The following is a 25401-nucleotide window of genomic DNA, read 5'->3' as shown; positions in this document are numbered from 1 at the left end:
TCATCATATTTTGTCTTCACTCACATGCTTCTTAAGAAAATATTCTCAAAAGGTCACTTCACATAGAATTGCTCCAAACAAAACACACTTAACTTTAGAGTTCCTATGATTAAGTCATCGAAAAGGAATGTGCATATTGTTGGTATAAATAGTAAATTTCAACTTAGTTTTTCTTAATCATCCTATCTTCACGATTGTTCTGATTTAGATCTGGTCCTTGTTCATTCATATACCTCCTTTTACTTGAGTATCAAATTCTCTACCTAAATTCACAATAAATAGGGTCGAGGATAGAAGTCAAAGGGAAAATGTCTAAATAGGTTAAGTTATACCTTAAAACTTTTTGAAGTTCAAAACACTAAACAACCAAAGTGGTAATTTACCCTTATATGATTTAAACTTGCATGTCGGCACTGAGTAGAATGAAAGTGGGCCGAGGGGGAAAAGCCCAATAGGGAAAGAGATGGGGCCCATAGAAGGGAACAAAATAGCAAATACAACCAACCACGCCTCATTATTACACTCCCATCATTAACGCGCCATTTTTTTTTTTTTTTTTTGGTAGTTTCACACTTCCTTTGATAGAGACATTCCTTTCCTTGTGGGCTCATCTCTTTTTTTCCACCATTATTTTTCTCACTTCAAAATTTCAAATCATGTTTCTAGTATTTATTCCTAAAACAAAAACCAAAATAAATAATGCTCATATCTAAGTCTCCTAAACAAAATGAAAAGCCAATTTTGGATAGTAATTTCATTATCTACTCAAGTTTTGAGCTAAACTTAATAAAGTTATAAAAAAAAAAAAAAAAAAAAAAAGATAAAATTGACTCACAAACAGGGTAATTAATTTATTGAAACTAGATATAGTATGGGCTATTTTAACAATGGTTTTAATTTTTGGCTGCTGTTGGAAATATACTTTTAATAGTTAGCATCTTATCCAATAATTATTGGAAATATGAAACTGACTTAAAAGCCAAAGTGAATTATTTTGCAAGGACTTCCTTGCAAAAGGAAAATATTCCAATTGTAAGGGGAATATATGTGTGTTCTGTCTACAAGTAATCCCCCTATGTCTGCTAATGGGCCGGCAAAACTGGATTTGGGCTCTCCAGTGGATTGCTATGGGGCTGAGGAATAGACCATACGATTGTGGACCTACTTTCATTATGGGCCTAGGAACAGCCCGGGTTATCAATTGTTGTCTGATTGTCCACTCTCCCCCATGGAGGAAGACGTGGAAGACGTGGACAATATTCTAGCGTATTAAGATATTTTTGGAATTAAAAAACAAAAGTAAAGATGTCTATTCAATTAAAAATGAGAAAAAGATAAAGATATCAGTCATCAACTCAAAGGTTACTCGACCCTAGAATTAAAAAAAAGTTAAAAGATTAATGCTATCATACACATATGTCACACAAAACTTAAATTTAATTATATCATAGTATACAATACCAACATATTTAAATAGTTTTTTCCTCCTTAAAATCTTTATTATAAAAAGTACCATATGTTATAAAAATAGTTTTTTGCTCTTCTATATGCATTTACTAATAATAATCGAGATCAGTGTAAGGAAGTTATATTCTATATAAACCCCTATATTCATGTGATTATATGTTTACTTCTGACGGGAACAAGAAAATCACAAAGCTCTATAGTGTCTCGAGAGATGTACCTGATTGTGTTGTTAATTTTAGTTATCTGCAGCTGCTGAGAACTCGAACATTTGACAGTTTCATCTCCTCCTCTCTGCTAGCTACATATGATGAAATCACACAGATTCAGTTGAAGGAAAGTTGAAAACGAAGAACAAAGAGGCCCAGTTTCAGTTGGACAAAACCAACCTTGAAGCTGTTTCAAAGTCCTTGAGTTGAACCATGAAACCAACATTCGAGCTGCCTGCGGTTGTCTACTCATGCCAATGCTCGAGTTGGATTCATAGTGTAACAGCTCAAGCCCGAAGATATTGTCCTCTTTAATTTTTTTTTCGCGTTTTCCCTCGAGATTTTTAAAACGCGTCTGCTAAGGAGAGGTTTCTATACCCTTATAAATAATATTTTGTTCTCCTCTCCAACTGATTGGGATGGGCTTTCCCTCAAAGCTTTTAAAACATGTTTGCTTGGGAGAGGATTCTACACCCTTATAAAGAATGCTTCGTTCTCCTCCCCAACCGATATGAGATCTCACAATCCACCACCTTTAGAGCCCAACGTCCTCACTGGCACTCGTTCCTCTCTCCAATCAACGTGGGATCTCACAATCCACCCCCTTCGATTGGCATTCATTACTCTCTCCAATCGACATGGGATCTCACACATACCACATTTTTTCATCAGATATGCAACTGTAATGGTTACACTGCAAGATAAAGGAAGAGAAGTTCAGACCTAACATAGAAAAATGAGGTCGATATGCAAGAAGATTAACCGTTGAATAGGAACGCTTGACAAATCCCATGAGTTGGGAAGGAGGAAAACAAAATACAGGGAGATTAAGAAGAAAGAGGAAGGTCTTTGCAGTATTCACGCCAAAGATTCACCTTCTAGTGTCCAAGATTAACTCAAGTTAACACACAACAGGAAATGACATTGGATGTCAGCAGTAGGAATTCCATTTGATAGAAAAACAATTATAAACACTGATAACTTACGTTATGAATCATAAAAATCACAAGTTTAGTACATGAAGCCTAAACAGAACTGATACTGCAAATTGTTACAATGATAAGCACTGATAACTTATGAATCATGACAATCATAAGTTCAGTACATTAAATTTGAACGGGGATGATACTAGAAATCGTTCTGGGTATTATAAGATAGCTAGTGAATATCCTACATGAACAATGGCATGTGGAAACAGTTCTGTTCTCTGAAGATGCAGCTGGAAACGAATTAATCCTACTCTTTGGTTGTGAAGAATGGAGACTGAATCATTCTTTAAAGCGTTATATATAGGTCCATAGGGAAAAAGTTTGAGGTCCCTAATAGCAACTTCCAACAAAGATTGGGTAAAACTATAAAGTTACAGGACATGTCCGTAGCAAATGGTTTGTTGCACCAAATAGAACATGGAACTTTACATACCACCAACTGTTTTATATATAAAATCATTTGGATCAGCGGTGGAAAGGAAACAAGGAATGGTTAAAATGCGACTGATATTCATCTTCTTCAGTTGATCCTTGTGATGGGTGGCTCCAATAGAGGCTAAGAACAGACACTAAAATACCACAAAGGACAACAGCTTCAGAAAGCGGTTTAAGCAGAGGTCTGAACCACTGACTAGAATAATAAGGCACAATTAAGCAGCCAAAAGATTGGTTCCGATGACTTTTGAAATGATGAAAAGTACTGTGCTAAAAACATTTTGAAGTGCTATGAGAGAAACTTTAGTAATGTTGCCCAAAATTAGTACCAGTACCTTCAAAAGTCATTACAAACTCATTCTAATTAGGATTACCTCTTCAATTTGTCAAGGAACTCTGTCCTCTTTAAGGCCTCTCTCTAGACAAATGATGTTACACAGAACAGTTTAATCGAACACTTATCATCGCGATCTGTTTCCATCGTAGAAATAAAAACCAAGTTCTATATGTTCTTTCTTTTCATCCTCCGTCAAAAAAGGCACGCCGAATTAAGATTTCTATCTTTTCTTAACAAGTGTTAAATCGCATCCCAATTTACATAGTTTAAACATTGTTTTAGGTTGAGACTTGAAATGAACATAGGATCCAGAAAAACAAATGAGATGATCACAGATCCAAATTATATATATGACATCATAAGCCTAAAATCTGTACAAGACGATGAAGATTGTTCAAGATTCAATGAAAAATGAGGATCAATAAACTAAATTGAACGGAATGCCTCAAACAAACGCCAAATAGTTAAACCAGTACAGAATTAAAACTAACTATTCAAAAACGAAATCTCATGTCAATATCACATCCCCAAATCCTCCCCTCCGCTTATCCACAGAAACAAATTCCACTTAAAAGAAACACAAATGAATTTGCAGGCATTCACAGAAAAAGAAGTTCAGATTCTCCTCATATCAACGAAAAACGTATGATAATTTTCTACTCGTTGGATTTGAACATAACTCGAGAAACTTGAAGTTTCAATTGAAAACAACGAAACTATCGGTAACTTCGATAATGGACAAATTATATAAGAAATGAGGATCGAAATACTCACCAGGAAATTTTTCGAGTTTCTGGCGGAAATGGATCGATTGAGAAATCCGACTATCCAAGACTGAACCTCCATTGATTCTGCTGCGGTTGGGAACGAATTCTTTTATACGAACCGCGAGCCTGAGCCAACGATTGCGCGGTAAAATTTGATAACATTGAATATAAATGTTTTTTTTTTTTATTAAATAATTACATATTATTTGAAATTTAGAAAAAATAATATTTATTTTCTTTGATTCCCAATTTATTTCTTTAAGATTTAAATTATTAAATAATTTCGGTCTTAGAATATGATTATCTAATAAAAATATTTTTTTACATCATAATATAAATTTTTTATTTTTCGAAAAATAAATATAAAATAAAAAACATTAAATTTGGTCGAAAAAATATCACTTTTTAATAAATTTACCGAGCAAATGACAAATATAGAAGCTTTTTGAGATCCTGTCCTTGTCCGTACATCTCTAATACAACCGGTTTGTCATTTTTCGTTTTCTTTTCTTACTTAGACTAATAGTATTTGGGTCGTGACTGTGTTTTGCAGTATCAATGTATTATCATACCAGTAATGCAACTTTTTTTTTTCATAGTGTGCACGTTTGATTGAGCCTATCGTTAGCAGATATTGTCCAATTTGACCAATTACGTATTGTCGTCAGCCTAACAATTTAGCTTATGCACCCTTTTAAAAAATACTTTGTTCCCCCTCCAACGAACGTGGGACGTGAGATTTCACAATTCGCCTCGTGTATGACTCTAATACCATTTGTAATAGTACAAACCCACAACTCAATGATGTTTTCTCCGTCTCCATCCTCGTTCCTACAAAATGGTCAATTTAGTTTTTTCAAACATCGAGCCGAGGCAGGGACTCCTCTAGATGATTTTGATCTCTGTCTCTCTCTCTCTCTCTCTCGATCGCTCATTAATGTAGATACTTTTAGATCTCCACCGTTAAATAGACATATCTGAAATCGAACTGTTGAAAATAGACTATAAATAACAAGAATGGGTGGATTCTTCATTTCGCACGTGGATTTGTTGAAAACCATGGACCAATAAATTTGGGCAAAGAAGATAATGTAAAGGATAGCAATTTTATTTCCACCTCAGCATCCCATCATTTTTTTCTTTTATAAAATGAATTTTATTTTAAAAAATAAAATAAAATTATAGGATAAATTTTATAAATATATTCTCTTAAACAAACTGCTCCACCTGGCATTTTTCCCTCTGCCGAAGTCTCCACTCTCTCTCTCTCTCTGTGACCAATTTCCAATCCGCGGCGAATCTCCGCCGACTGTTCCAGATTTCCATGGCCGTTCCCAAATCTCGCTTTCTTCTTCTTCTTCTTCTTCTTCTCTGTTTCTTAGCCCTCTTCCATGGCGGAGCTTTCTCTCTGGTCATTCCTGTCAACAAAGATTCCGTTACTAATCAGTATTTGGCCACGCTCTATCATGGCTCTCCGATTAAGCCTGTCCATCTCGCCGTTGATCTTGGCGGCCGGTTTCTCTGGATGGCTTGTGGTGGCTCTTCCTCCAGCCGGCCGATTGTCAGTCGGTCTATTCAGTGCATAGCGGCGGTTGGTGGGGGTAGATCTGGGTCTTCTGGCAGCGCGTGTGATGTAATTGCTGGGAATCCGTTTAGGGATTTAGAAGGGAAGGCGGTGCTGGTTGAGGATACGGTCGCCGTGAGGTCTTTGGACCGGTCAACGGCGGCGGTCATTGTCGCCCTTCATTCTTGTGCTCCGAGGTTTCTTTTACAAGGTTTGGCGAAGTCTGCTAAAGGAGTTTTGGGGCTTGGCCGGAATCAAATCTCGCTTCCGGCTCAGATCGCGACTGAGCTCGGTTTTCACCGGCGATTTTCCGTTTGTCTTTCGTCGACGAACGGCGTTGTTTTTCCGGATAGTGGAAACCTAAACTCTGTTTATGGATCTGAGATTTCGAGTTCTTTGACTTACACGCCGATTTTGACTAAGAAAATCGACGCCTCGCAGTCGCCGGAGTATTTCATCAACGTTAAAGCCATCAAAGTCGACGGTAACCGCCTCGATCTGAACAAGTCGCTTCTCGATTTGGATGGCGGAAGCGGCGGAGGGACGAGATTAAGCACGGTTGTTCCATACACCACACTAGAGAGTTCCATCTTCAACTCACTGACGGCGGCTTTCAGAGTAGCAGCGGCCGCGATGAACATGAAAGAAGTGGCGCCGGTGGCGCCATTTGAGACGTGTTTTGAATCGGAAAACATGGAGATGTCAGCGACAGGGCCGAAAGTGCCGGAGATTGAACTGATTTTGCAGAGCGAAATGGTGGGATGGAAAATTAATGGAAGAAATTCTATGGTGAAGGTGAACGATGAAACTCGTGTTTAGGGTTCGTCGACGGTGGATTGAAGCCAAGAAACGCCGTCGTTTTGGGAGGGTATCAAATGGAGGATATTGTCCTGGATTTCGACATGGGGACTTCCATGCTCGGATTTAGCTCCTCTTTGTTGCAGAGGAAGAAGTCTTGCTCGGAATTTTCGCCGGAAAATTTACCGATCAGAGCCGGATGATTTGAGCCGGTTAAAACTGAAATCAGTGGTAAAATTTTGAGGGTTTTTTTTTTTTTTTTTTAATTTAATTTAATTAATTAATTTTTTTTTTTTTTTTTTTTTTTTTTGTGGAAATTAGGATCTTGCTGTGTACTATGAGTTTTATATGCTATTTTTCTAGTTCCAGCATAATTTTTTGTTTTTTTTTTTTTGTTATGACTTGTGATAATTAGCTTAATATATATATATATATATATATATATATATATATATATATATATATATATATATATATATATAATTGAGATTTAATTTTTTTAAAATTTATGTTTAGTTATTTTTTAAATAAATTTGAAATTTTCTAAAATATAAAACCAAGAAAGTAATTAAAATGTAATTAGAGCATAATTAAAGTGGGTTTAGAAATTAATTTGATATTTAATTTTACATTCTAAAAAAATTAAATGATTAAATATTTATTTGGGCAATAAATATTCTAACAATTACTCTCTCATCAAATTCACCTGGTCTCAACTCTCAATCATACTCTTTTATAAAATAATATATATTTAAAAATCATTATTTAAAAAAGTCATTTCAAGATTGCTACATCAATCTAAAATTCCCATTTTACCCTTATGAGAAAATATTAACCATGGTTAAGTTAAGGGTTGGAATTGGACTTTATATAGGAAATACTACGGTATAGGAACCACGGGACCCACCACTAGTCTACCTTCTTTGGTTGGTTCCCGCTCCCGGTAACCAACGGGTCCTTTCCTCACTTGATCTCTAACTCATGAGCCTGCCTTGTAACCAACAGGTCCTTTCCTCACTTGATCTCTAACTCATGAGCCTGCCTTTTGCGGCCCTCATACAGCATATGAGCTTACCACAAAGGAGATTTAAGGAGTCTCTTAGTGAAACTCTTCCTCAAAAAAGGCAGCCGATAAGAGACCCAAAAAGAAATAATTAGCTTTGTTTGGAATGAAAGGAGTAAACCAGTACGATCATAATATTGTAGGTGCTTGCAATGCGACTTTTAGCCCTTCCAATAGGGCGTTTATGAGCATGTCGCCTATACTCGATATTCTCATAAAGGTCCATTTATAGACTATTCCCTACTATTTAGATATTTAAAAAAAAATAATAATTTTGAAATATTTGTATGATAAGGGTATTTTTAAATAAAAAAAAACAAAAATTGGGATTTTTTTTTTAATTTAGTGGGAAAATAATGTTAACCATGGTTAAGTGAAGGGTGGGACGTGGGGTTTGGTGGGCTTGGATATTCTCTAGAAAAAAACAAGCACCAACGTAAGAATGAGAGAGCATCTTTGTTAGAATATTTTGGGATGCCCTTTGTGGGAACAAAAATAAAAAGTTGAAAATGACAACCCAATATCCTTCCTCCAACCATGTTAATCGCAATTTGCAAGGGCAAAATCGGGAATTCACCAAAATAAAAGGATAAGAACGGGCGCGGAATCGTACTGATATATTATTATTAAATAAGTGGCTCACCGCTTATCGATATGCAGTGCCAGCCCTACCCCTGGCGTCATAATTAAGATACATTTATTTAAAAAAATATTACTAAATTAATAAAAAAAATCTAACTTTATATTTTATTTAAAAAATTATTTTAAAACCGTTAAATATTTATTTAATAAATACTCCTTCAATATTCTCAAACTTTTTATTAAAAAAAAAAAAAAAAAAAAAAAAAAACTTTATTGGTCCGCTAATTATTATAACGTGGACGGTCGAGTGATCCTACCTTCAACCAAATTCTTAAAAATATTATAAATATTAAAGACTTACGATAATAAAAGAAGGTAAATTACCCGAAATCGTTTTTTTTTTTTCCGTTATTTAATTTTGAGGGTTTAATTTTTGTAATTAAAATTTTGAATTTGCATGAATCGCTCTCAAAGTATAATGATTGTTATAATTTCAATATTATTTTTTTCATTACAAATTTTTAATATGAAATTATTGAATTTCAATATTAAAATATTTCCCTTTTATTTCTCCTTATATTTAGTGTGGGCCGTGAAGTCCAAGTAGATCGGTAATGGGCTTTAATCTAAAGCCCATTCTTTCGTAAAATTGAGATCCATGGTATGATACAATAAAATATATTTCCATTTTTTTTTTCATAATTAAATAATTAAAATCATATTTCTTATTATATTTAAAATTACTTTCAAATATTTTTTAAATTATTATATAAAACTCGTGTTTAAAAATATAAAACCAGCACTCAATTGATTTAAAATAGTTAAAAATATATATCTAAATAATTTATAATATTTCAAAATTACTCTCCAACATATTTTAAAATTTATTTATTTATTTATTTTTAATGTATAAATCTTATTTAAAAATATTAAATTAATTTTTTTGTTTTATTTTTAATTTTTCATCTTTTTATAGGATATAAATTAAATGGCTATTTAACCTCAAAAAGATATCAAATCACTTTCAATGTAACTTGCGAACCACTCCTTAATTTATTATCTCAAATGACGTATTTTTTTTAATTATTATTATATATTCTTTAATATTATTATTTTGTTTACTTGTGAGAAAATTCTCGGAAAATAAAGGTTTAATTGCATAAATGAGACTTCTAATATATTTTAATTTCACTAATATCCACTTTTATCTTTATTTTAAACTCAAAGCAACCCACTAGATAAGGTTAGGTTGGAGATACATTTACCATTATGCCCATTAATAGAAATTCTATAATTAGCATAAGAAATTAAAATACAATAACATCTATGACATTTAATGCAAGGGTAAAATTGTAATAAGGGCAAAATTTTAAAACTTATAGTAATTCAAAACTCGAGAGTAAAAATGTAATATTTTTAAATTCAGGGACTAAATTGAAATTACACTAAAAATTAGGACAAAAAGTGAAATGCTCAAATAAATGAATTGAAATTACATCCAAATGACAGGGGTTTAATTTCAATGTTATGTACGTTTGTTTTAAGTGGTTTAATCATAATTTTTTTTAGTTAAGCGTTAACTTGAATTAATCATATATTAAATACCTCTAGTAAGTTTTTTTTTTTAGAAAACACGTGAATAAAGATAAAACATGTAAAATAACTCCGTAACTATGGAGGATATTTTTGGAATTTGTAAAGTAACCCTCCAACTTTACAAAATTACGTACCCCACCAGTCCCATTCGGCGAGATTCTTCCAGATTCCTCTTTTATCTTTTTAGGGGAAAAAAATAAATAAATAAACAAATAAACAAATTAAATCTGTGTTTTTAATCTTATCCTTTTTAATTAATTTATTTTTAACAAAATAAACAAATTAAATTTAATATTATCTCACGTGAACATGTGAAAGTACGAAATTACCCTCCACTCCGGAAGCCGCCCTATAAATAAGGGATCAGCTCCCTTTTCTGCTCAAGTGCTTCTATCATTGTTTAATTTCGCAGATCGTGGCAAATATGTTGGGCGTATTTAGCAGTTCGATTATATCGCCGCCGGACGAGCTGGTGGCTGCCGGCTGCCGGACTCCGTCGCCGAAGATATCGTCCACGGCGCTGGCCAAGCGGTTCGCGGATTCCAATACTGCCGCCGTCTCCCTCCAGATCGGTGACCATGTCCACCTCGCCTTCACTCACCATAACGAGTCTCCCTTGCGCCCCAGGTACCGGAGATTCTCCGTTCAAAACGCCGTTCTACGGCGGAGCTCCGTTAAACTCAATAATAATCTTTATAAATTATGTTAAACAATTTACTAAATACAAAATTAATTCAAATATCAAGTGGCTAATTAATATAAAAGTGACCGCAAGGGTGTTTTTGTCATTTCACAGATTTATTATAAAACCGCCAAACGATAATTCCAGCATCCAATGTTCCCGTACTTTCTGAAAAGTGAAGCCATATTTATTTTATATTTTAAACTTAATAAAAACCATATTTATTATGTCCTAAATTTAAAAAAAAATTAATTTATAAATTAAACAAATATTAATTAGTTTGATAAATATTTATTTTTAATAGAGGTAAGAAGTTCAAGTCTCGAAATAAAAATATATTTTAAATCAAAATTTGAATATAATATGAATTTTCTTATATATATATATTTTTAATTTATTATCGATATTTAATAATTTTTAATATAATTAATAAACTTATTAGATATAAATTTAAAATTTTAATTTAATGAAAATCCAAAAAAACGCCATTGTAGATCACTGGCGGTGAAGGAGGAGATCTTCTGCTTGTTCGAAGGAGCTCTAGACAATTTGGGGAGCTTGAGGAACCAATACGGCCTTCCCAAATCCACCAATGAAGTCATCCTAGTAATCGAAGCTTACAAAGCTCTTCGTGATCGAGCTCCATATCCGGTCGACCATGTCGTCGGCCATTTCAGCGGCAGCTTCGCGTTCATCCTCTTCGACAACTCCACCTCCACCCTCTTCGTCGCCTCTGTAAGTCACCTTCTCAGATTCTAATCTCCAAAATCGAAGTTAGAAAGTACTGATTTGTTATTGGTTTTGGTTTTTGCAGGATCAGTTCGGGAAGGTGCCTTTGTATTGGGGAATCACCGCTGATGGATATGTCGCGTTCGCCGATGATGCTGGTTTACTCAAAGGCGCTTGTGGAAAATCCCTCGCTTCGTTTCCACAAGGTATTTCGAAACTCGGCGCGACTTTCAGAGAGAAGAGAAAGAGAAAGAAGGAAGAGAGAATTAGAAAAATTAGGGCACGGATTCATCTGAATCGTTGTTTATATTGCAGGCTGTTTTTACTCCACATCGGTTGGAGAATTGAGATGCTACGAGAATCCGAAGAACAAGATAACTGCTGAACCTGCTCCTGAAGAAGAGATCTGGGGTGCAAAATTCAAGGTATGCGATTATTATACTCTATTTCATATCTAGAATTAAGAAAATGGATGCAAAATTAGGCTTGGAAATTTACTGATAGCGTCATTGTGTGAGTCAGTATGAGTATGAGTGTCAAAATTCTTCCTCTGAGTGATGAACACAGCTGAAGATCCAAAGATTATGATTTAACGTTGCACTTGATTACACCACAAATTGGTGGAGAAAAATCATGCCCATAGCGATGATCTTATCTCAATGGAACTGGAAAGTACTTTAGCTATAATAAAGAATTCACTATCTTTTGGACTGTGGATATCATAAAGTAGTGGATAAAGAACTAAATTCTATGGCATACATACATGATGAGACATTCACTTTGTAGGTCCTCACCCATTGAACAATTCTTCTAGCATCTTATATTTGGTAATTAAAAAATGTTTGTTTATGATCTTCTTTTCCTTACTCATCTTTCATGCTCTGATTCTGTTTTGATCCAAAATAATGTTCTTTGAACCTTACATGATGAGTGATACATCCAAAATAATGGATTTGGTATATGAAATTACATCCAAAGGAGTGAAAATGGACATTAAAAAAGTTAGTTCGTGCTTTTTTGAGAAACCCCACCAAGCTCATAATGTAGAAACCTGATTTTAGATTGGCAAGTCAAGATTAATGAGAAAGATAATCACTGCAAGTTGGCTCTAAGGAAAGTTGGTTCAAATCATGGCGGTCGACTAGGATTCAATATTCTGAGGATTAGGTAGAAAAAGTTGTTGGGACGTGGAGCCTGATGTTTACTTATGGGTTAAGTTAGTTTAAGTCTAAGATAGAATCTTATCTTATATTATTTATAATCCTATCTGATGTAGTTTTCAAGATGGATTGTTGGTTTCTTATTTAGTTTTCAAGATAGAATACGTGTAACTAGTGGAAGTCGTCTATAAATAAACCTTAGCTACCGTGAAGTTTTATATTTCGGTGTCTCCATATTCCTCCTTGCGTTTTCTCTCTTTTGTTGCCACCGTGAACTTTTGCTTTTCGGTGTCTCCATATTACTCCTTGTGTCTTCTCTCTTTTGTTGCCACTGTGAAGTTTTGCATTTCGGTGTCTCCATATTTCTCTCTGTGTCTTCTCTTTTTGTCGCTACCGTGAAGTTTCGCGTTTAAGTGTCTCCATATTTCTCCTTGTGTCCTGTCTTTTGTTGCCACCGTGAAGTTTTAAATTTCGATGTCTCCATATTCCTCCTTGTGTCTTCTCTCTTTTGCTGCCACCGTGACGTTTTACATTCCGGGGTTTTCATATTCCTCCTTGTGTCTTCTCTCTTTTATTCTCATGTTACTCATTTAGATCGAGAGCGTGAGTTTTGCGATCTTAACATAAATTACAACTAAAGAGACGAAAATAGAACATTATAGAAAAAAGTTGATTCTATCTCTTTTGAGAAACCCCACCGAGCTCATTAAACCAACCTTATCGTTTGTGGTTATGATGGATGCTTGACTTTTCAGGTGGAGGGGCCGCCAGCGGCTGTATCAGCCACAGGGTTGGGGTATCAAAATTTCCCAATGGAGATTTCATAGAACTATGCTGTATCAGCCATAGCGCAGTAACTTACGCGGGGGAAGGTAAGAATGGTGTGCTTATTTTACTGTGCCGAATGGTTTGATTTCAAGGGGACTGTAAAACTGTAAATACGAGTCTTTGTGGTAGGAATTTGCTTGCTTTAGTTCTATACTTTTAGCCTTTCGCCAATGTACATACAGCCATCACCAGTTCTGTAAAAGTGTCTCCGATGTGTTCAAATAGTTTGTTCATTAAAACCCTTTTGGAGTTCTGAAATCTTCTCTCTTTCCTTCAATTTCCATATGGCTTCCAATTATAATTGTTGGGCCTTAGCTCATCTCAATGGGCTTATTGGGCCTCAATATAGGCCGAGTGTGGGCTTATTGGGCCCCCAATATGGGCCGAGTCTTGCTTCAACGAGATGTGGGCTTAGCGATGAATTTCAGATGATTTGTTCAATGTTTTTTTTTTTTTTAATAAATGTCTTCCCACAAAAATTTTCCAGGAAAATTACGATATTTTTTATTTAGTTTCGATAAATTAGATGTTTATGATAAATTAAATAATAATAAAAAATACCCATAAACTATGGGCTTTAATTTCGGAAAAGTTATATTTTAATTTTGCAAGTTTGAAAGAAAAAAAATAATTTCAAAATAACCCTTTAAGGCTTTATCTATTAATAACAAATTAAAATGAATTTTAAATAAATTGTTTTTGGATAATTAAAAAAAAAAAAAAAAAAGGCATTGAGAGTAATTTGCCGAAAATAGCGGGGGTCTGAGTGGGAGAATGACTCACTGAACACCGACTGATTTGGACTAGTAAATAGACGTGGGTCCCGCCTTGAATTAACAAATTAAAAAATAAAAAGAAAAAGAAATGTGGGACCCACTTTGATCCGAGACGTGATGTTTACGCCATGCAGTTTCACTTCACGCTTCACGTTCTTTTTTTCTCCTCAAATTAATCGAATTTATTTATTTATTTATTATTATTATTATTATTGTTTAAGTTACATTACTAAATTATAAATGATGAAGATTTTATTCCAAATTTAAAAATTATTTTTCTCCGACTATTTTAATTCAGAAAAGCTTTTTAAATGTTTAAATTCCAGTTAATTTATTTTAAATAAATTTTAAAATAAAGTGATAATGTTCAATCACTTTTTTAAAACAAAGTCTTTATTGACTTTTTTTTTCCTACAAACTTTCATAATGTATTTACATTTTATCATAATTACTATAATTTATATCGTCATTTGTTTATTTATTTTTAAATTAATTTCGTTAATTTTTTTTTAAATATCGCATTTTTACATTTATTATAGATAAAACTTTTAATCAATTAAATTAAACATAATTTTATTTTTTTAATTTTTGATGTTTATAGACAAATTCATAAATTTTTTATTTCATATCTAATAAATTTATAAACAGTATTAAGTAATTTAAAAATTAATTAATCAAATTTTTAAAGAATTAAACACAAATTCCATTTATAATTTAAAAAATTAAATACAATTTTTAAGAGAAAAAACGTGAAATACGCATAAGAAATAAATGGTTTATTAAAGTTGTCCATTTTTGCGTGTTGGTTATTTTAGTTCGGTACGTCTCATAAATGTGTAATTATGTTGGATTATTCTACTTTCTTGTGGGGACCACCCTTATAGAATAAAGAATTCCCGTTTAAACTTAGAATGGGAAGTTAGGGACCCGAGACTTCGTAATGTTAGCTAAATAGGGTTGAAGATGGAGATTATGTTCTATGTTTTTTTTCTTTCCACTTGCTTTTTTAATGCATTTCGTCCACGTTTTTTAAAATATTTTTCTCAAATGTGACCTGAAGGTTCGATCTTACGTCGAGATTGTCTGCAAAGTCCAACTACTGTGTGACTAATTTGTTGGTTAAGCTAGAATAAGTGTCACACAATCGTTGCAATTTATATATATATATATATATATATATATATATATATATATATATATATTAAACATATATAAAAAAAAAATCACGATAATCTAATTCGTGTGGGTTTATTACGAAATTTTTTTGGGTCAATTTGTGTGAAAATAAACAGAGAATTAGACGGAATTAAATACTGTGAGCTGTTGGTGTTACCGACTTATATAACATTTCTTTAAAAAATCTCTCTCTGCTCTCGTTTTCTAAAAACTTCTCTTAAATCGAGGCCAGAGTCTCGAGTATACGTCGCTTGGCCGTGACGAACGCAAGAACAAATTGACTTAGCTTACTTGTTGTTGGAAAGTGAATGCCGCACAATCGTAAGTCCGCTGCCATCAAGAGTGCGATGTGACAAGTGGTTTAGCTCACCTGTCGTTGGAACTGATATATATATATATATATAAACAAAACTTAGGAAGAATTAGATGGAAAAATGGAATAAAAGTGAAATCATGTGGTTGATTAAATGGTCGGCTAGGCGGATCGTGACATGTCGGAGACTTCGTTAATAATAATGATTACTATACATTTTTATAAAATAATATTACTTGTTTATATCGATACCTTATTGTTAAAAACAAAAAATAAAAAATAAAAATCTATTTTTTTAATAAATAAATAAGCCATAATTTTAAGCATATTTTCATTTTGCTACAAATCTTTTAAACTTTTTATAATTTCATCTTTACCCTCGTCTTAGATTAAAAAAATAGTTATTTTTCTATTAATAAATTAATAATTAATAAGATTTTTCCATTAATAAATTAATAATTTAGTAAACAATAATGGCTATCATTTTTAAAAATATACAAAATTTGGAAATGAAATTTAAACGTTTCTATTTGAAGTGGAGCGGTTGGAGACGAGGAATATAATCTCGACCCCGACCCAATTCATCTAGCTGAGAAAAATCTCTCTCCACTCCCTCTTCATTTTTTTGTTTAAATAGAGATTCTCTATTATATTAGGAGCGGGTGGAGATAGGAATATAATCCCGACCCCAACTCAATTTATGTAACGGTCGCTCCCTAATTTATCTACAGAGTTTTGATTGTACAAGTTAAATAGACATCTCTAATTCCACCGTGTTCCAGTCCATTTTTCGTTTAAGCATATATTCCTTTATTTTGTTATTATTATTATTTTTGAAAACTGACATAATTTTTTTTTTTTTTTTTTTTTTAATAAAGGCAAAAAAAAAAAAACGGTATTATAGTAAAACTGCTTGACAGCCAAAGCCTTGTCAGAACTTTTGTTTTCGGCAACGAAATCTCTCCACGCGCCTTTCAAATCCGTGCGCTACACGACCAATGAGAGAAAAGGATTCCACTAAATTAAAATTGAAACGTCAAATAATATTACCAAAATATTATTATGAATGAAAATCAAATATTAAATTAAAAAACGCTTTTTGTCAATTATTTATTATTTTTAATTCAAAATATTTTTAAAATTATTAGATTAAATTTTTTATAAACTATAAAAATTAAATTATTTCGTATAAAAAATTTTATTTGATCCCAAAAATTTCACTGACTAAATTATTATTATTATTTTTTTTAATATAAAGACTAAATTGTTACACGTTGAAGTTAAAAATACTCAATTTTTATTTAAATATATTTATTACCGTTTTTATGTAATTTTTTAACTTTCAAATGTTTCATTTTAAATTTTTTTTTAACGGTTTTAAAAAATACCTTTAAACTTTTTTTAACTATTTTAAAAAATACATTTAAACAATTTAAGAAAAATTTAAAACATTAATATATGGATGGAACGGTTCAAAGTTACATTAATAACGTTCAACTTTTAGAAAAAAAAAATTTAAAATATTTTTATAGTGCAGACAATTGGAGAAGGGGATGATTTATAAGACTTAGAAAAACCGATAATAATATATTTTTTTTAAATAAAAATTAAGGGATGAATGCAGAAAAATAATAATAAAACTTTTATTAAATATTTTTAAAAAATAGAACAAATTTTATATAAAAAAAATTATTAAATTATTTTTAAAAGTTTAGGAATATTTTATAAAATATTTTTATTAATTTAAGAATTTAAATTTTATTATGGTAATATCACGCTCTGTAAATGATCGTGGGATCAGCTTCTCCCTTGGGCTATCCGTTACTCACGAGTGAGCCAATGAAATCCTCTGTTTCTCTCTCTCCTTCCATTAACGCATAAACTGTAAGCATCCACACCGCTTTCTAACCCCATCCCCCACTTTCTTCTTCTCCTTCACGATCTCAGAAGCGATTTTGTTTTTGTTTTTGAAGTTTTTGTTCTTAATCTTCTTCTTCTTCCAGATTTCTATTCCTAATCATTTCATTATTCTCTAATCTTAAAGGTAAACAGGGGAGGAAGATTTTTGTTCTTCATTTTTTTCCGCCATGAATGCTTCCTTGAACACCGATTTGGGGTTTTTCTTCTTCTCTGTTAGATTTCTCTCTGTTCGTACTTCTTTGAACTGATCCACTAATTCGATTTCATAATTATTTCATCTCCTTCACTGTTTGCTAGTCTGAATCGAAACTTGGGGGAAGATTTTGATCTTGGTTTAAGCTTCAATGTCTAAGAATCCTTCTGTGATTGATCTTGAAGCCATGCCGTTTAGTGAAGTGTTCAGTAAACTTAAGCGTTTGAGACTGTTCGAGCCCTCGCTTGGGGTTTTTGGGTTCTTTTTCGTGTCTATTTGTTTGATTTGTAGCTTTTTTTTCTTGGATTACAGAACTGCTTCAAGTAGGTTTGTGTTTCCTCTTCGATCAGAGAGATTTGTTTGGCTAAGAAAGGCTAAGTTTGGTCAGAATCGGACGGTTGAGTTTCTTTCTGAAGAGGGATTTGAGTGTGATTTGTTTGATGGGGATTGGGTTTGGGATGATTCTTATCCTTTGTATGAATCCAAGAACTGCCCGTTTGTTGATCAAGGCTTTCGCTGCTCTGAAAATGGCCGCCCTGATTTGTTCTACACTAAATGGAAATGGCAACCCAAATTCTGCAACCTGCCCAGGTAAAATTTGAACTCAGTATCAGATTCATCAAATTGTTTATTAGATTAATCCGAAACTGATGAAGAACAATCTTGTTAGCTCAATATATTTGTTTGAATGTGTAGATGATTATTATAAGTTCTAGATTCTGCTTTGAGTTTGAATTTTCTTTTTGTTTTGATTCTAATTCAGTGGCACCCTACCTGTTTTTTGGTTTTTGTTCTTTCTGCTTTGTTGACTGATTTCATCCGTGAATTGTTGGATGGAAATGAGAAGGGACCTAGCTATGTAGTTTACAAGCTATTGTTTATGTATGAATTCACGAGAATCGTTGCCTTTTCGTGTTAATTATGGACGACGATCTCGTAAAGTATTGTTCGGGTTAGTTTGATTACTAAGCATGTTTGTAGGTGAGTTTGAAATGGTTAAATGACTCACGAACATGGTAGTTTGTGTAGTTTTCAAGTTGCTAGTTATTGGTGTAGTGAGAGACCACGTCAGTTGGAGAGGGGAACCAAGCATTCCTTGTAAGAGGTGGAAACCTCTCCCTAACAAACGTGTTTTTAAAACCTTGAGGGAAAGCCCGAAAGGGAAAGCCTAAAGAGGACAATATATACTAGTTGTGAGCTTAGGCTGTTACAAATAGTATTAGAGCCAAACATTGGGTGGTGTGCTAGCGAGGATGCTGGCCCCAAGGGAGGTGGATTGTGAGATCCTACATTGGTTGGAGAGGAGAATGAAACCTTCTTTATAAGGGTGTGAAAAACTCTCCCTAACCGACGCATTTTAAAACCTTGAGGGGTAGCCTGAAAGGGAAAGTCCAAAGAGGACAACATCTGCTAGTGGTGGGCTTAGGCTGTTACAAATGGTATGAGAGCCAGACACCGGGCGGTGTGCTAGCGAGGACGCTGGGGCCCCAAGGGAGGTGGATTGTGAGATCCCACATTGGTTGGAGAAGAGATTCCTTATAAGGGTGAGGAAATCTCTCCCTAGCATACGCGTTTTAAAAACCTTGAGGGGAAGCCCATAAAGGAAATTCCAAAGAAGACAATATCCACTTAGCGGTGGGCTTAGGCTGTTACAAAATTTGATAGTTGAAGGGTCGTTTTTGAATCTCTCTGAAGTTTGATTTGATTTACGAGCTATCAGGTTCAATGCAACGTTTATGTTGGAGAAAATACGAAACAAACGGGTCGTGTTCGTCGGTGACTCGATTGGAAGGAACCAATGGGAATCACTTTTATGTATGCTATCATCTGCAGTTCCAAACAAAGAATCCATCTATGAAGTGAATGGTAGTCCAATTACAAAGCACAAGGGATTCTTGGTGTTCAAGTTCAAGGATTTCAACTGCACTGTTGAATACTACCGAGCTCCGTTTCTCGTCTTGCAGAGTCGACCTCCTTCGGGTGTTTCTCGAGAGATCAAGACGACTCTTAAGCTAGATCAGATGGATTGGTCCTCACCCAAATGGCGAGATGCCGATGTTTTGATCTTTAACACCGGGCATTGGTGGAACTACGAGAAGACCATAAGAGGGTAACGTTCTCGACCGCGTTTTCGAGCTTCTCGTCGTTCCATTTCCATGTTTTTCTCAATGACTGACGAATCTTTTTTCGATGTCATGGACAGAGGCTGTTACTTCCAAGACGGGAACGAGATAAAGATGGAAATGAAGATTGAAGATGCATATCAGCAGTCGCTCAAAACCGTGATGAACTGGATCAACAACGAACTAAACTCGAACAAAACGACCGTCTTCTTCCGTATGTTCGCCCCCGTACATTTTCGGTAAGTTCGTGAGATTCGTGTTTTATGTGCATTCTGTCTGGCTTTGTACATAAGATATGGAAATTATGCAGAGGTGGAGATTGGAGGAATGGTGGGAGCTGTCATTTGGAAGCTCTACCGGAGCTCGGTTCTTCGTTAGTTCCTCCCGAAACCTGGTCCCATTTTCGGATAGCGAATTCCATCCTATCAAGTTACTTAGCGACGCCAAATTCAACTAAACTAGAGATATTAAACGTAACTCGAATGACTGCACAGAGAAAGGATGGGCATTCGTCTCTATACTACCTCGGTCCCGACGTCGGTCCTGCGCCTCCTCATCGACAGGATTGCAGTCACTGGTGTTTGCCTGGGGTTCCTGATGTGTGGAATGAGCTTCTTTATGCACTGTTCTTGAAGCATGAATGGAACTCTTCAGCTTCTCAGGCCACTTAAGTTGAAGTTTTTGCTTACAGAAATGGTAGCCAGAGAAGGCCAATACAAGACTTTGTTAGTTTTGGGAGTAGCCATACCCCCTCATCAATGGGCTCGAGTCCGATCCCGACTCGACCCAAGCTCGACTCAAAGTCAAAATTTGATCTAACCTATTTATTCATTGTATCAGATATGTATCACCATTTTGAAGATTGGGTTAGCCGATGAATCAGTCTGTCGGGCCGACCTAATAGGTTTATTATTGGACGAACCAAATATATGTATATGTACATATATATATTTATTTATTCGTATATTATATTTCATAAATTCGAGAATGTAAATTTTTTATATTTTTTTAAATATACTTTTAAGGGACACTGCCTCCATTGTTCCTCTTAAAAAATATCTCTCGGCTTTGAATGATGCAACGGTGACCTAAAACTGTAAGTCGGTCTCTATTTCCCTTTCAAGTCACTGCTCGCACCATTCTAGGTCTCAAATTTTCATAACATATATATCGTTCAATAAAATGAACAGTACCTGCCTATAAACCGATAAGTAGAAACTCTCATTTACTCTCTCACGGGACTCTTCTGAACCAATAAAAATACGTCACATCAGAAAGTAACCTGAGCTTTTTACGTACCCACGTGTAGACAACTATTGTCGTTAACAAAGGACAACTATTGTCATGTCAAATAAGGAAGAAGTCCCTTAGCCATGGTGAGTAGTTCAACCTATGTCTTCTTCTTGTTTGTTCCTGTTTAAATCTAGTGGAAATGAAGCAAACCAAGTAGAGTTTCTTGAGTTTTAGGGTCTTGTTTCGGAGAAATCGGAGTAGAAAACGATGAGTTGTCGTTTGCCGAGCTTACTAGACGGATTTCGCTTCTCATTATGGATGACGACGAGCTCCCGATCGTTCATACGGTTTGTTTTGACTCGCTGGTTTAGCCCTTTCGATTCATCCCTGTTCATTTATACGACTATTATTCAACCTGAACGTAGTACGTTTAGTTGTTCACTTTGGGTTAGGTTTGTGTTTATTTAGAGAGCCGAGCTATTAGATTTGATATATTATGTGAGAACCCACATAGGTTAGAGAGGGGAACGAAGCATTCTTTATAAGGGTGTGGAAACCTCTCCCTAGCAGACGCGTTTTAAAAACCGTGAGGCTGACGGTGATACGTAACGGACCAAAATGGACACTATCTGCTAGCGGTGGGCTTGGGCTGTTGCATATTTCATTCGAAAGTTTAGAGTCTGAATGGTGAACTAGCTACCCATCAAGTCTAAACTCAAAGCTCATCACTCAAAGGACCTTTAAACATTTAGAGGTCATGCTTATAACTCGACCTATTATTAATGTTTCAGGATCTGACTAGGTCAGTACACCGAGTCCGAATTGGGCAACTTCCATTGATGGTGGATCACAAACATGGCTTTGTAAGAGAGAGTAAAGGTATTGGAGTTTTCATCCCGACACGGTTACCGCTGTCGAGGAAGAAGCCGAAGAATGCCACTAACTAGGAAATTAAGTCAGAAAATAAGAGACTCAATCGTCAACGATCTTTTAAACCAAAAAAGGGCTAAGCTTATAAATTTTGTAATCGTTTTTTATTATTTCAAGTTTTTAGTAATATATTAATATTTAATTATTTAGTAACTCATATGTGAGAGTTATATGTTGGTAATGTCACTTATGAAATAAAGATAACTGAATTTTTGTCTATTTTTTCTTCTTGAAATATGATTAAATAACAATAATAATAATAATAATAATAATAATAATAATACTAATAATAATTAATAATAAATTCTAAGATAAATAATATCATTTGATTTAAAACGAGCTAAACCCCATTTTTCCAAAAAAAAAGAAAAGAAAAAAAAACTAATGAACAAATTAACCATTAAATAATTTTGCTAAAATTCATATTACTGTCACCACGATATCAGGGTTAGACACCAGGTGATGTGCCAGCGTGAGGAGGCTGAGCCCTGAAAGTAGGTGGACATGAGGCAGTGTGTCAGCGAGGTCACTAGGCCCCGAAGGAGGGTGAATTGTGAGATCCCATATCGATTGAAGAGGAGAACGAAACATTATTTATAAGGGTGTGAAAACTAGTCAGCAAGGAGAGGTTGACTTCAACATTACAAAGAAAACCAAAATAAGACAATATCGACTGGCGGTTGACTTCAACATTACAAAATTAATTTTATATAAAAAAAATTCTAAAGAACTTATTATAGATTTAAAAATTGCAATATTTATCTTCGTAAATACAATTTATTTAAATTAAAAGTTTAGGGTCACCAATAAAATTATTATTCTAAAAAAAATCTTTTTTTTTTTTTTTTTTTAACTTTTATTTTATTTTTTTTTTATATTTATTTTAAAAAATAAAAAAATTCATTTTCTCTCATCCTTCGTCTCCTCCTTCCTCCATCTTTCAATTTGATAGTTGAGGATCTTGTATCAGCTAGGCTTATCTATGGCGTCCGCGATTCTGAAGCGAGTCAGCGCCTCCGCGAAGAGCACGCTGGTTGAATCTATGCGAATCAGAGCGTCATCGCGAGCCTTTGCGGCGGTGGCGGTCGGAACTGACATCGTCTCCGCCGCACCGAACGTTTCTCTCCAGAAGGCTCGGAGTTGGGACGAAGGTGTCTCCTCCAAGTTCTCGACGACTCCGCTTAAAGATATTTTCGAGGTTTTTTCTTCGATTGTTCGTGTGTTTCTTTCGAGGTTAATTGTGTTAGTTTTTGAAGTATACTTGTGCTTTTTATGTAAAAATATTGGCTGTTCATGAAATTTAGGGCTTTGAAGGCCACATTTGAGCTTAATGTTATGTTTTACGCTTCACATTGAATGATAGTTTAGTTTAGTCTAGTCAGTCTTTATCTTATTGATTCATTGGCCATGATATTTCAGGGCAAGAAGGTCGTCATCTTTGGGCTTCCTGTAAGTCAATCTATTCAGTCTTGTACAATTGTATATATGCTATGCAATCATGGATTCTATACCAAATTGTTGCCGATGCATGTGTCTTCATCTCTTTTTCTACGCGGTGTGCTCTTTGATTGGGGCAACAATTTTTGTATGCTCACTTTCATGATCAATGCCTTCATCCAATCCGTTAATGAACTGAGGATTTATTGTAGAGATCAGTAACAGTGTTTCCTGGTTTACATTTCATTTCTGACCTCTTAAAGATTGATCAGATACTTAGGAAGAAGAATTGTTAAATTTTTTACCACGAACTTTATTTTGTTCTCAGTAGAATAATCTATGATTTAAAGAATTATCAACTTTACTAAGTCGTGAATGTTCAAAATTTCCCCTAAATTTTTCTCCCTGGACAAACGCATTTGGTGGTATGGAGATTTGAATCCTGGTGGGACCTCTATTCCAAACTAGTTCTTACCAGTTGGAATTTCCCTATGGGACTTAGATACATATTAAATCATATAAAGATCAAGAACAACATCATCCTTACCAGTTGATGATGCACATTTTAAAGTCGGTATTCCAATTCACAGGGTGCATATACAGGAGTTTGTTCTCAGCAGCACGTTCCCAGTTACAAGAACAAAATTGATGAGTTCAAGGCTAAAGGAATTGATTCTGTTATTTGCGTGTCTGTTAATGATCCATATACCCTCAATGGCTGGGCTGAGAAACTTGAAGCGAAAGATGCTGTAAGTTTCCTTGACCAGAGTTATATGGAAACTGCATACTTTTCTTTACTTGGTGTGTAATTTAGTTATTTGTCAGTACAAACTGTCTTCTAATGGCCTATTCTGATTATCTTAATTGCATTTTCCTGTCGTTATCCTGTTTATTCCTGCATAGATACAATTTTTTGGGGACTTCGATGGAAGATTTCACAAGAGCCTGGAACTGGATAAAGATCTTTCTGTTGCTTTGCTTGGTCCTCGTTCTCAAAGGTACGATCAATCTCGTCTTTGACATGCCAAAATATTTATGGATTATGATTATTCAGCTCTTCTTTGATAACCACCTTATTTTTTATTTTTGATTCTTGAGAATTAAGCTTACAAATACTATTTCCATTTATCAGTTTTTTTGATTTGTTATCTACTTTTTGAGGATATTTTCAAGATTTGACAACTAAAAAAAAGTAGTTTTAAGAAACTTGTTTTCGTTTTTGAGATGTGACTATGAAACGCAAATCTTTCCGTAAGAAAAATGAAAAGAAATTGTGAGAAAATAGATATAATTTTTAAAAACTAAATGGTTATCAAACAGGACGCGGGTTGCTTTTGAAGCTTATTTTAGTTTTAGGGGTCCAACTAGGTGACATTTCTACACTCTTTGACATCCTTCTTCCCTGTAGATGGTCAGCATATGTTGTAGATGGCACAGTTAAGGCTCTTAACATAGAGGAAGCTCCATCCGACTTTAAGGTTACGGGGGCAGATGTCATTTTGAACCAAATTTAGAGTCAGTTTCCATTGCAACCAATTCAAGGTCTTGGATTCCGAATAAGACCATGGGTGTAACTGAGTTGTGTATGACAAAGGTTTTCTTTTGATTTGTTGGTCTGAAGTAAATCCCATGTGACGATTGCTTGGCTGCTTGGCTTCCACTTATTGTTCTTCATATATAAAATGTTCTAACTTGGATTCAGAAACTCAAAAATTTGGAGACGAGTATTCTTCAATCCAAATCAGCACTTCTCGATTGGAATAAACAGTAAGTACCAAGAGAAACAGAGCAAGGTAGGACCTTGGCCAAATCCATGCAAAATTAGGTATAGATCTTCTCCAGTTAAGGGTGTGGAGAAAGTTTCATCATCTGATTCTATTATTACTTTAAATTCATCGAGTGGAATGTTTCAAGTTGATTGAATTTCTTTATCCAATCCTTATAGTTGGTAAATCTGTTTGAAAATGGATAGAAGAGGAAACTTTAGTATTCTTTGAGAGAATTCAAACTTTTTTTAGTTCAACCATTGAATTCTTTTTTTAGTTCAACAATTGCGTGAGTGAAGTGATTGAGCCAAGACATTGTTCTTCACAATCA

General features: G+C 34.3%; 4 protein-coding genes, 1 long non-coding RNA gene and 1 pseudogene across 5 annotated transcripts; 5 read left to right on the top strand and 1 right to left on the bottom strand.

Moving 5' to 3' along the window:
- Positions 1-826: 826 nt before the first annotated feature.
- On the bottom strand, positions 827-4338 carry LOC147789800 (uncharacterized). The gene is made up of 3 exons (XR_015423142.1): positions 4209-4338; positions 1854-2367; positions 827-1765 (listed from the first exon to the last, which is right to left on the bottom strand). It is a non-coding gene; the product is annotated as an uncharacterized LOC147789800 (long non-coding RNA).
- Positions 4339-5414: 1076 nt separating this feature from the next.
- On the top strand, positions 5415-6948 carry LOC111807612 (putative aspartic proteinase GIP2). The gene is given in 2 exon segments (XM_023693409.2): positions 5415-6573; positions 6576-6948. Coding segments are annotated over 2 exon segments (1239 nt in total). The 5' UTR covers positions 5415-5525; the 3' UTR covers positions 6767-6948.
- A 3223-nt stretch (positions 6949-10171) lies between these two features.
- LOC111807192 (stem-specific protein TSJT1) lies at positions 10172-13461 on the top strand. The gene is made up of 5 exons (XM_023692795.2): positions 10172-10431; positions 10981-11221; positions 11301-11421; positions 11531-11640; positions 13131-13461. Exons 1-5 carry the CDS (start codon positions 10229-10231, stop codon positions 13200-13202), a joined length of 747 nt encoding a protein of 248 aa, XP_023548563.1. The 5' UTR covers positions 10172-10228; the 3' UTR covers positions 13203-13461.
- A 3788-nt stretch (positions 13462-17249) lies between these two features.
- Positions 17250-20705, top strand: LOC111807398 (protein trichome birefringence-like 11). Its single transcript, XM_023693109.2, has 5 exons — positions 17250-17352; positions 17513-18172; positions 19302-19691; positions 19785-19943; positions 20015-20705. Exons 2-5 carry the CDS (start codon positions 17733-17735, stop codon positions 20373-20375), a joined length of 1350 nt encoding a protein of 449 aa, XP_023548877.2. The 5' UTR covers positions 17250-17352; positions 17513-17732; the 3' UTR covers positions 20376-20705.
- LOC147789799 (uncharacterized) lies at positions 20398-21947 on the top strand (annotated as a pseudogene).
- An 828-nt stretch (positions 21948-22775) lies between these two features.
- On the top strand, positions 22776-24964 carry LOC111806504 (peroxiredoxin-2F, mitochondrial). Its single transcript, XM_023691849.2, has 5 exons — positions 22776-23065; positions 23287-23316; positions 23895-24053; positions 24208-24302; positions 24713-24964. The coding sequence occupies exons 1-5, from the start codon at positions 22850-22852 to the stop codon at positions 24816-24818; spliced, it is 606 nt and encodes a 201-aa protein (XP_023547617.2). The 5' UTR covers positions 22776-22849; the 3' UTR covers positions 24819-24964.
- Positions 24965-25401: the final 437 nt, after the last annotated feature.

Source organism: Cucurbita pepo, chromosome 12 (assembly GCF_057944985.1).
Source record: "Cucurbita pepo subsp. pepo isolate OVF chromosome 12, ASM5794498v1, whole genome shotgun sequence".
In the NCBI taxonomy this organism is placed as follows: Eukaryota; Viridiplantae; Streptophyta; class Magnoliopsida; order Cucurbitales; family Cucurbitaceae; genus Cucurbita; species Cucurbita pepo.
The sequence above is the reverse complement of the archived record's forward strand: the minus strand, read 5'-3'. Positions and strand labels throughout refer to the sequence as shown.

What these genes read in the sequence shown, in the direction of transcription:
- LOC111807192 (XM_023692795.2), top strand. Translation starts at nt 10,229, where the DNA reads ATGTTGGGCGTATTTAGCAGTTCGATTATATCGCCGCCGGACGAGCTG. An exon ending in GAGTCTCCCTTGCGCCCCAG is followed by an intron (nt 10,432 to 10,980) that starts GTACCGGAGATT and finishes ACGCCATTGTAG; the next exon opens with ATCACTGGCGGTGAAGGAGG. An exon ending in TCTGGGGTGCAAAATTCAAG is followed by an intron (nt 11,641 to 13,130) that starts GTATGCGATTAT and finishes TTGACTTTTCAG; the next exon opens with GTGGAGGGGCCGCCAGCGGC.
- LOC111807398 (XM_023693109.2), top strand. Translation starts at nt 17,733, where the DNA reads ATGTCTAAGAATCCTTCTGTGATTGATCTTGAAGCCATGCCGTTTAGT. An exon ending in TACGAGAAGACCATAAGAGG is followed by an intron (nt 19,692 to 19,784) that starts GTAACGTTCTCG and finishes TGTCATGGACAG; the next exon opens with AGGCTGTTACTTCCAAGACG. An exon ending in TTCGCCCCCGTACATTTTCG is followed by an intron (nt 19,944 to 20,014) that starts GTAAGTTCGTGA and finishes GAAATTATGCAG; the next exon opens with AGGTGGAGATTGGAGGAATG.
- LOC111806504 (XM_023691849.2), top strand. Translation starts at nt 22,850, where the DNA reads ATGGCGTCCGCGATTCTGAAGCGAGTCAGCGCCTCCGCGAAGAGCACG. An exon ending in CGCTTAAAGATATTTTCGAG is followed by an intron (nt 23,066 to 23,286) that starts GTTTTTTCTTCG and finishes ATGATATTTCAG; the next exon opens with GGCAAGAAGGTCGTCATCTT. An exon ending in CTTGGTCCTCGTTCTCAAAG is followed by an intron (nt 24,303 to 24,712) that starts GTACGATCAATC and finishes TCTTCCCTGTAG; the next exon opens with ATGGTCAGCATATGTTGTAG.